Here is an 11,423-nt window from a genome sequence, read left to right on the forward strand (position 1 = left end):
AGTTGCTTTGGGACGTTAAACCCTATAAACCAAACCTAAACCAAACCAAGAAGGCATTTGATTTTTTAAATTGACATGCAATGATGTAGCATCAAGAATAGTCCTGCCTGCTTCAGCATAATGAAAAGTCATACCAATAGTGTCGTCTTGTATTAAAACCAAACCATCAACCACAGGCAGCTTTACAGTAGACGTTCCGTCCTTTGCTGGCAAGCAAAATTCGATATTTGGAGACCTGCAAAAGTGTGCCATGCAAAATAAACAAAATAGCTGTGGCTATGGATATGCTAGTTATGTGAGGAATGTAGTAACACTGGACCATTCACATGAGGGCAAAGGTTAGCTGCGGAGAAAACGCAACAAACTACAGCACTGCAGTAGCACGAGCTCATTTTTACTCTCGTTTTCAGGGGTACGCCACGTAAAGATTATAGACTTAAGCACACCAACCTGTCAACTTTCATGACCGACTTCTGATCAAACTTCCAGGCAAACAGGCCACCATGGCAGGCTGCCAGGAGCAGTTCGTTTTTATTGCTGATGCACAATTGCAGAATTTCAAACTTTGGCTTCAAGGTGAGCAGCTTACTGGAAAAAAACAATGAACCAATTAAAGAGATCACACCAGCAAGTACTCAACTCAGTATGAAAACTTCTGCTGGATCTGTTTCGTCAGTTTCTGGCTAGAGTAGTGCGCTGTGCAGGAGCTTTGTTTGCAACTCAGTAGTCACACGTGAACGTGCATAACACAAGTGTGCTTCATACAACAGTGCCAAAATCCTGACAGGACTAAACGAAGAAGCAGAAGTGCAACAGGAGCACGGATACACACTGGCACCTAAGTGTGTATGCCTCCTTCATTTTGTCTCGTTCAACCTAGGCACCCCAGTATGAAGAATATGCTGAGCCGACAAGCTCAATCAAGTGTGAAATTAAAGTCAAATTACAGCTTCAGCACATTGTATACAACAATTCAGCATGCAAACAAAAATGTCAGCTGAATTCACATCTGACTTTTGCTGAGTGGTTCCAGTGAAAAACACGAGGCATAAAATTAACAAAAAACAATGGTCTCCCCCAAAAGTCAGCTTGATGGGTACAGTTGCAGCAGAAGTTACCAAAGATGTTTTACCTATAGCTTTTCGCCGGCGCAGGAACTGATTACATGATTAAATGATTATATGACTAACGCACTCCATAACAATGAAACTGCTCGAGCACAGTGAAAGGCTACTGTGAAAGGAATGAAAAATTTGCTGACGACTGCGCTTCTTTATAATGTGATTTTTGAGCACAGCTGGTGTGGTACTTAAACCAGAGGCAACCGCATAAGCAGCACGCAGTGCCAAACTGAAGCAGCTCTGGATTTTGGCTTGGGCAGCGTGCACACCATTCCACTACTGATGAACCTTGCCGCGGGCAAACGGTCAGTGCGTTAAAGCACATGCTACTTTGGTGCCACATTTACAAAGCGACACATACGTCACCGATAATTCCATTGGCAAGCAGAAGATGGCGCATGCTACTATGGGGCTGCAAGTCGCAGCCTGCCTTCACGCTACCGCCATATCCTACTCTTCCGCTTTCCTCTTCACGCTATCTTCGCTATCGCCGTTTTTCATCCTCCGCTACGCTACGCTCCGCGCTTGGTTACACCAAAAGCAAGGCACGCCGCTATGCCGGGAACGGGCGCTTAAGAGCTGCAGTCTAAGATATTTTTCACCAAGCTGTTGTCGCAAAAGAACTAAGGAGGTTTCAGCGAAAACTTTTTTTTTTTATGTGTTTACATGAAATTTTGGCGCGTATTATAAATAATTTTATGACTGCTCTCACAAAATTTCACTGTTATGTCTTCAGAAAACTGTCTCCTAGCAATATTTTCCGCCTGAATCTTGTGAAAAGGCTGCAGAATTAAGAAAATCCAGCAGGAGGGTGGTTCAACATTCACTGTGTTCCTACTGGCATGTTACAGGTCAAGATATTCTTACAATTTTTTTCGCAAAGAACAAATTTTGGTTTTGAACTTTTGCAATGCAGTGTCTGCTGACATATCTAGAGTGAAAAGAAAATTTCATACAATAAACTTAAAATTCACAAATATGAAAAATAGTGTTCTGTTGCACTCCCAGAACCTGCATTATGGTCCTAGAAGTGCAACAAAACAAGGGTCAAAATAGATAAAACAGTTGTGAAGAAATGTGCTCTGCAAGGCGAGTGTCTAGGCAGCAAATGGCAATGGAGAAAAACACCCATCCTTCCAAGTCGCCGTGGTTCACAAAACAATTTTTAGTGTGAAAGCACCTCTAGGCATGGTACCCGGGTTTCAGAGTGCATGTCTGTACGTGTGTGAAGCCTCTCAGCAGCACGTAAATACAGTCAGTGGACATGTCTATCAAGCTGTGAGTAGGTAGTGGTGTACAAACTGAGGCAGTTATACACCTTTCCTTTTCTCAAAACCAGTGGAAGGTTTAGACTCCACTGATTTTGAGGAAAGCCTTAAAAGTAAAACTTAAAATAAAAAGATCGATACTACACAGTTATGCTCTTTATGAATAAAAAAAAAGAAAATCCTTCCATCCTACATTTGACGCAGCCACTCAACATTTTTGCAGGAAGCAAAGGAAGTGAAACTGATGGCAGTAAAACGAACATTCAGGCAATAACAAACCGAACAGCTGAAAATAATAAAAGAACATACTCAATTTTTGTTTGGTATTCAGGCGCTTTGGGAATTCCGATGTCCCAAATGTGAATGTTATCATCAATGCCGCCACCTGAAGGCAACAAAAAGGAAGCATCACAGGATGACTCAGGCTGCACTCAATTTGGTTGTTTAAAAACTGTTTGCAAAAAAAAAAAAAAAAAAGACATTCAGGCCAGTGACACCACTGCAATGGGACAAACATACAAAGAGCAAGAGAGTAAGTACAATATCTGTCCACTGCCTTGTTAAGTAGGCTGAATGGTAGTCAAATTTAAAATAATTTCTGACTGTATTATGAGCACCAAAATGTCAACACTTAGACGATCTTGTCATTCAGGCCTGATACTACATTATCCTCAGGAGTGGGACACCATAATGCTGATCGATCGTGGTGGATAAGCACAATAAAACAAGAGAGTGCAAGGTAGGAAACTAATACAAGAGCCTGCACGATGTGGAAACTTGCCCAACGCTTCATCCCCTTAGGTTCAGCTTTCCCAAGAGGACACATTCTCTCTATTTACTCTAGCAACAGAGGGCATCTGTGTCGATGCTACACGATCAGTGTGCACGGGCGCTAGGGGGAATGGGTTTCTGAGTCTTATTTATTTATTTATTTATGACGCTGAGTGTGCCGCGCGGCATAAAACGTGGTGTTAGTGACTAACGGCAGAATATGTTACAAAAACGCATGAAGCCCGGTTGCGTGTAAAAAGTCACATAAGCTTCGGGCGTAAATGTTTTTCGTTAGCCACACGTGCAAATTAGAGTCATTGTTGGCAGACAGTGACTCTAATTTGCACGTGTGGATAACGAAAAATATTTACGCCCGAAGGGCGTAAATGTTTCTGAGTCTTCAACCTCAAGAAATGATAGCATGCAGATTGTTTTGTCCCAGCTCCACTCTGCCAGCAGGACGCAGACACATGTGAACTTATCCCGCAAGCTCGTCCCGCCCGGCCTCGGAATGTCTTCTCTACCCTACCAGGAGTGATCGTTTGCTCGTAGCCCTGTTGGCGAGTCGGACGTCCTCGATTCCTCAGCATATTTTGTTGCTAGCTGGTGTTACTGTTGTAGCAGCAATAAATGTCCTTGTCAGCACGTGTTCCATCCCTTTGTTCCTAACAGCACGGCTCATCGTGGTTGGCTTGCACTCGGTAGCGCTCGCGATCACGAGGTGGGGTCAGCGGTTTGCACCGTCAGCTGCGGATAAGTGGGGGAAATGTACACATCACACCCCGTTAAAGGCCACAAAGGCCACTTACTAAGCAACCAAGTTGGCTGGCTCGGGCAGAAGAGCAGGCAGTTGATGTACTTGCTGTGTGCCTGGAATGACCGGTAGCACACAAGCTGCTCGGGGTGGATCAGGCTGACCTCGCATGCTTTGCCGGCCGCAGCAAGCACAGCGCTGGGACGACCACCAATGGGCAGCAGCGTCCATGCCAAGCAGAAGAACTCCTACGACGAAAGCACATTTCGGTGCAGTAGACAGCCCAGCATTTTTTCTTTTTTTTATCAGCCACTCAAAAAGCGAGATCCGAGTGGCTACACCATTTCCATCCAATCCTTAATTACACACGTTGTCATTGCGCAACTTTGGAGCCAAACTGACATGTCATGAATTCGCATTCATTCTTTGACAAAAGGCAGGGGATGACAGCAAATTTACAACACAAATTTACTGCAGAACTTTTTACATTTTCCTGGAGCATTTTATCGCCCCATATATTCTGTGCAATATTTCAGGCTGTTACCAGACATTTCCCTTTTCCATGCAAACATGTCAAGAGCAAGTGGCATTTGCTACTTCAGCAATACCTGCAAAGTTAACGACAAGTCATTCTTGTAATGTTCCAGCCATTATCATTATGGACTGCAATGTACTGCAAAGTAAGCTTCGAGCTGACCTCATTGCGGAAAGCAGAATGTCTCTTATCTTTGGTTAATTGAATGAGAGGCCCAAGACCCTTTCTATGAAGTGTGGCATAGTGCAAAAAAAAAAGCACATGTAAATAAATGAAGCAATGAAGTATTATCACAAAGACACATGAAATCTCAGTCCCCTTTCATACCTTACATTTCGTTATCAAATTTTTACCATTATCAGTGCCCTTTCTTCCTTGCAATAAATAAGCATGTGCTTGCAAAGCGTTAGCTGTGTTATGAGCAGCAAAATGTACTTATTGTACAAGTTAGTGGTGTAACCATGCTACACATTTGCCAGTCAGTCAAGTCTTGAAATCTTTTACCCTGTTCAACTGCTCATGCATGCGACAGCTATCCCTAATAGTTCCAAGGTTTGTGTGTTGTCTGGCTGTGCGAGAGTTAACGATCACACTAGAAACGGCGGCTTCAGCTTACAAATATAATTCCAGACAGGCCATTCCACATGCACCTCACTTTTTACTGTTGTATCAATGCCGTCAAAATATCTGTCTCATGTGCTTGCATAACGCACCGTACCTACTATAATGAACAACCTAAGATAAACAAATAAACAAAGTGTCTATACTCTCACCTCCTTGGGGTTAGCATGCCTGTAGCGTTTCACAACAGTCCCTGTGCTGCAGTCTATGAAATTCACTACTCGTCCGCCACAGGTTGCCACAATGCTGGGTGATGTCTCTGAAAGCCAAATTTGTAGCACATAGAGCGATGTGCATAATATCTACCCACTAACAAGCTAACATTCACACCACTCTTGTCTTATATGCGTTGTCCTTGTTTTCTTGCGCCAGTTTGCTTTTATGCACAATATGTCTCGATACTATTAACTAGCTCAAACAGAAGTCTTGCTGCTAACAGAAACTGTACCATATAAGAAACCTATGTTTTGTTCATTACACTCCAAAGCAATAGGTAACAAGTGCAACCCACATTCTTTAACCTTATACTGTCCAAATTATGAAAGAACAAAAAAAAAGAATCATGAATGCCATTTTACGCAAGCTAATACAGTAGTACCTCGTCAATTCTTTCCCACGACCTGCTGATTCATAAAATTACCCGGTTCATACGATATCTTGGTTCATACAGTTTCCTGGTTCATGCGCTCAAAACCATGAGCAATAAAAATGCCCCTTAGAGTTACTCTTTTTCTCCCGGTTAATACATAGTACCTGCACAATACGATTTCCTGAAAAATATGTTCACAATTTTGCCACATTCCGATCGTACAAGTTTCACGACTAAGAGAGGATGCTCAAACATGAAAGTGGACAGAGCCTAAGGACACACGACATCAGCACAAGCGCAGTGCTTGGCCGGTCAGCTGACAGGGCAGCTTCTCTGCAGCACATAACTGCAGTGGGGTGAAGCATACTAAAGATTGCATCGATTGCCCGAACATGTGGACAGCTGCCAAAGCAGCTTATTCGCAGTGGATAAATGCAAAGGTACAAAGCACAAACACAACAATGGTGCCAGTGGAAAGGTTCCAGCTACTTTCACCCTAGCCAGTCGCTGGACTAGATATGTTGTAAAATTTCTTTCATGCTAACGACACTGCAATGCGAACAGAAGTGCACAGTTTACTAGAAAAGCTCTTCAGACTTTGCACTCACAAGCACTAAAGGGCCTTTTTAGTAAGCGGTCTTTGCATTTCATTCTTGAGCCACATTTTTCAAACTCTTAGTAGTTTGGATATGTTTTTCTGGATAATACACTTTCTTCCCACATTTAAGAAAATGCATATCACAGAGGTCCTACTGCACACCCACAATGAAAAGCTAAGCTACTAAATTTGACAGCACTGCTGTAAACCAGGGACAGCATTGCTGTAAACCAGGAAAATAGTTTAAGAAACAGACAGAAAGTTGCATAAACATTACATGACATGCTGAGTCATACACCTCATCATACACACCGACTATGTGATCACTTGATCTGACACTCGGCATCAACCCAGGTGTGACACCGGACACTGCCAAACAAGCCACTCTTAAGCTTCGCATAAAAAAAGGAGGAGCAGGGTCTCTGAAAGTCAGTAGTCAACTAATTTAAAAAGGCTCTGGAAGACTCCTTTTTTTCTCTCGTTGCGTGTCGCTATCCTTCATGACCTCTGTAGCATCAAAATGGCGTTTTTTATGCCAGCAAAGATGAGGTGCTGCCATTAAGGAGGACAGATAACTGAATAGCTGGCATCCCCCATTCTACCAACAGCAGCATGAAAACACACACATGTGCACACACACGCACATACACACCAGAAAAGACACATAAGCCAAAACTCATTTACATCCTGATTTTCTTTTTGTTTTAACTGTAATCTTTTTAAATGTTTTAAATGCAGCAAACACAGCCTTCAAGAGAAGGTGCCTTCAAGGCCAGTTTTAGTCAAGGAGCATACATTCACAAATTCACTCTGCTCGATCATGTAAATCAATCGAGCTTCTTTCCATGCTTATGCAAAACAAAGCTGGCAACAAAAATTGTGCGCAATATAGCTGCAGCACCACAGGTAGCAAGCCATGCTTGTGGGCAGCAAGCACCACAACCAGCATAACAGCAAAATGCCAGCACAATTGAAGAACCAGCAAAAAATGTAAAAATAAGACACCTGCTCACCATTTTCATCGCCTTTTGGTTGAAAGGCAGCTTGCCACACTTGAGTTACTGAGTCATCAGGATCTTTCGAGTGGCAGCGAAGAAATGTGCACACTTCCGCTCCTTTCACACTCCCCTACAGGACAGCACCATTGAAAACACACCATGCATGTCACCAGGTGAACATAAAAAACTAATAGGAGAACAGCTGCATAGCAACACTGCAAGTTAAACAGAGTTGCAAGTAAAGACTGACCACCATGCAGGACAAAGTAAAATTTCAATCCTGAATTATGCCAGACAACTGCTGGTGATTGCTGGGAAACCTAGGAACATGTAAGCACTACTCATCTGGATCATATTTCCAGAAGAACACACCTTTTTTAAATTTGCGGTCACTTCGTATTTCAGCTTCTTCCTTGGTGTTCGTGGCTGCCCTGTGCTGTCTGGTGAATCAATCTTCAATGATCCGTTCACTGCACGCACACTGGCTCGACGAGGAGAGCTTGCAATATCATCCCGCCCACCTAGGCTGGGTTTGCTAACTGTGGACTCTCGATTTGCTGCAGGCCGGTGCTTTACTGGAGACGCAACGCGCTTGCAAGGAGAGCCAGACTCTGGGATGGAATCTTTCTTGTCTAGCTTTCTTTTGGGGGTGTTTGGTGCCTTGCTGCGGAGGCGTCGCACTTCCTCTTCAAACAAATCATCCCCAAGAGCTTCAACCTGAAGTAGCAATGAAAATACAATGCCATGAGCAACATTACAGTATAGTCTATGAAATGCCAGTGCATCAAAATATATGGAACAACATTTTCACAAATTTAACTGATAAGCTGCCCCATTACACTCACATACACATCCAGAAAGCAATTTTTGAAGAACGTTAAACACAAAAATGAAGAGATACTGCAATTATAATGCAGATGGGATTTTCAATGATTTGTAGCTTCCATCAGATCATGAACAGCTTCAGCCTCATTGAAGCTGCATAACATCTGTGAATGATGTAGTGGTCAGCTCTGTTTATTTCAGTTTTGCTACAAACACTCAGATATAGGTTAGTCAGGTAAATCATGAATAGCTAATAAACGGTTATGAAATGACAAAAGTGTAGGGGCACAAGGTGGTAAAGTTACACATTACTGCAAACACAACTAAAAGTCAACTGTGCGACTGCTGCTTAAGCACAGATGTTTATATATACCAAATAAACTCAGCTACATACCTTAAACTTCCTGAACTTTACAGAAAACTCATTGCATTCAAATGATGTTCTCCTCAGGTATCTCAGAAAATCCTTCTTGACAACAGCTATTTCATCTTCACTGGCTCCAGGAGCAAGGTTGTCCTTGAATGTTGATTCCCAAACGCGAGTAATCTGAACAAAACAAGGTGGAACATATAGCACAGCATCTAGTAAACAAGAAGGCACAGCAAAAAATTGAAACTACTCATATCAGTACACAGCTGATGCCTAGCACTATAAAGAAAAGTTGGAAAGAACCTAAACATATAGCACAATGACAGTTTTTAAACCTGATCTCAATACAAAAACAAGCACATAAATTAAAATTGCAGATGTTGGCTGCAAGAAGACAACAGGGCACACGCAACAAATATATACAGAATTTTTAATAAACTGAAAACCTCCCAGGAACCTCATGTAGACAGAACTTAGTTGAAGAAAAAGGGGCCAGAAATTAAAGCAAACATTACTTTCATTGTGCAAAGTGAATAACCGGAAATTTTCTTCTGTGTATTTTTTTCCCTAAACATACCCATACCTTTAGGCAGGCCTGACATATCGTGCACCTGCACATGTACACACCTGCATTTGTGCTCACAAAAATATTTTTCCTGCAATAGAGTCAAAAGCCACGACGATACTAGCAGAGTCTGGCTTCTTTGTTCTTTTTTTTCTATGGAGGCAAAATGCAAGAACGCCAGCATGCTGTGCGATGTCAGCCCACGTTAAGGAACTTCAGGTTGTCTAAACTGATCCAGAGCCCTCCACTATAGCATCCCTCATAGCCCTAGTCACTTTGGGATGTTGAACCCCACACGCCAAAAAGTTTTCTTCCTCTTTTACTTAAATGAGTGGATATTTGGCTGGTTGTTTGCCAAAGTTGGCGAGACAGAGAAAAAGAGACACCAAATCACAATCTGTTTTTTGCATTCTGACCCACGTAACTCAAACTAGTTGTGCATCTCAGTCCTAAACCAAGCTATGGATATAAAATAGAAGGTTCAGGGTTCGGGCTAGTGGGTAGCCAACATGAGGATCCATAGCGCACAATATTCAAGGGACACAACACAAGCGCTAACGTTAGCACTCGTGTTGTGTTTCTTGAATACTGTGCACTATGGATCCTCATGAAATAGAACTTGCCCCCCTTTCCACACACACACACACACATGCATGCATGCCCGCATGCATAAAAAAATGAACTCGGAGAATTGTTAGCATTCACCGCTGCAAACTAGAAGCTATAGAGGCATGTCTCAAGCTTACGAAATGCATACCTGAGGCAACAACTTTTTGTCCCCGAGTGCTTCAAGTTTCCTCAGAGGCTGGCAATCAGCTCCATCCAGCAGAACAAGCTTGGGGAGGAGGGAGACAGCTATGTTCTTGTCTGCCGACTGTCACGCAGAAGACAAGTAAATAAAGGTCAAACAAGAAAATTCCGCATACTAGTGCCTCGAGCGCACATGCGGAGTTCACAGACCTCTATCTCTGGAACATGAAAGCTTTTAGTGCGTCTTTGTTTTTTGTTTGTTCAACTGAAATGTAGCAACTTAAAACGGAACTTTCAAAGGGAGAAGCAGTAATAGTTTCTAAAACATCCTATAACAGCAGGCAGAAGGCATGTGGAGAATGTAATACCAAAATTCCAGCACTTACAAGAATGGGGTTACCAGCAACCATAAACTCTGTCAGTTCACTGTAGTCCTTGAGGAAAGCCAAGTCATTCACCAAATTCTCCTCTATGTTCAAGCGCCGAAGCTTGGGAAGATTAAGATTTGGAAAATCTCTCAGTGAATTTCTTGACACATCGAGGCTTTCTAGGTTTTTCAACCCTTTAAAGCTGCAAGGGTCCAACACCTTGAGATCCCGGTTGCTCAAACTGGATTCACAAATAAAAAGAAACATAAATGGCATTTTGAAGGCTGTTTCTTTACACGTATAATTTACACTTGCCAACTACACGCGAATTTTGTGATATGAAGTTAATGCACTTTCTTCTTTACTTCTGTATGCATGCATGTGATAATGTATTCATCCTGCATTGTTGCCTACACTGAAGGTAAAAAAAAAATACAAAATGACATTTTCGGCAAGGTGACTACCTCTTTCATACAACATGCGACTCATGTAACGCGCATGTGGCAGTACTCTACCCATTACCGGGTAAAGCAATGCGCGTCATGCAACGCATGAAATAAACTCGGGTGACGAGCTACGTAGAAAACTAGATGTGAGCAAGGCTTAAGAATTCATTAAAAACGAAAACAGAGGCCAGCTCAGAAAAGAAAAAAGATGCGTGCGAGATGAGCGATCGACAAATGTCCCGTAAAGCATCCCAAACGATTTTTTGACGCCGGCGACAACTGTCATGATGCGGAAGCAGCAGTAAGCCCAACTTACTAAAGCTACTTTCGCAAAAATTATCCGCGGAGTAAGAAGGAAACGAAGTAACAAAGCTGTGCATTAATTGAATGTTTCGTATCGCTGCACCAAACAACCACAATGAAGGCACTCAGTATTTTTTCCTTAAGTTGACTATTAAAGACGGCATGTTTAGTTGCTCTTTCAGCACTTACTCTAGTTCTCTCACATCACTCAGCGATTTGCACGAACTCAGTGACAGGATATCTTGAGTAGAAATCATGTTCAAACGCGCCTAGAGCAGCAAATCCCGCGCGTCCAGCGCCTGAGCAAAGCATGTGCTCAGAAACTGCTTGGCATTGTGGGTACTGCATTGTTTCGCTCTCGCGCTGTTTATGTTGTTTACATGATTACATGCATGAAGGTTGGTACCATGGGGTAAGAACAGCTTTATACATTGGATCAAACAGCTCTAGCAACAAACTTATTTCGCTGACTGCAAAACCAGCAAAACGACAGATTTGACCCTTAGCTGCTTTACCAACTTGACCTTTACAGCTTCCGGCA

At 42.6% G+C, this 11,423-nt stretch overlaps 1 protein-coding gene across 1 annotated transcript in view; it reads right to left on the bottom strand.

Annotated features, from left to right (window-relative positions):
- The window catches only part of LOC149364445 (leucine-rich repeat and WD repeat-containing protein 1-like), a 13,921-nt gene extending 2,527 nt beyond the window's left edge, over positions 1 to 11,394 (bottom strand). The window contains exons 1-11 of the mRNA XM_089574373.1: positions 11,072 to 11,394; positions 10,152 to 10,374; positions 9,773 to 9,889; positions 8,475 to 8,627; positions 7,628 to 7,972; positions 7,271 to 7,385; positions 5,223 to 5,329; positions 3,970 to 4,162; positions 2,699 to 2,774; positions 451 to 588; positions 135 to 235 (exon numbers count right to left, since the gene is read on the bottom strand). Of these exons, the coding sequence (XP_089430499.1) occupies positions 135 to 235; positions 451 to 588; positions 2,699 to 2,774; positions 3,970 to 4,162; positions 5,223 to 5,329; positions 7,271 to 7,385; positions 7,628 to 7,972; positions 8,475 to 8,627; positions 9,773 to 9,889; positions 10,152 to 10,374; positions 11,072 to 11,139 (1,636 nt within the window). The 5' untranslated portion in view covers positions 11,140 to 11,394. The remainder of the gene's footprint in view (positions 1 to 134; positions 236 to 450; positions 589 to 2,698; positions 2,775 to 3,969; positions 4,163 to 5,222; positions 5,330 to 7,270; positions 7,386 to 7,627; positions 7,973 to 8,474; positions 8,628 to 9,772; positions 9,890 to 10,151; positions 10,375 to 11,071) is intronic.
- Positions 11,395 to 11,423: the final 29 nt, after the last annotated feature.

This window comes from Amblyomma mixtum, chromosome 2, assembly GCF_055824585.1.
Source record: "Amblyomma mixtum isolate Tamu chromosome 2, ASM5582458v1, whole genome shotgun sequence".
Taxonomy (NCBI): Eukaryota; Metazoa; Arthropoda; class Arachnida; order Ixodida; family Ixodidae; genus Amblyomma; species Amblyomma mixtum.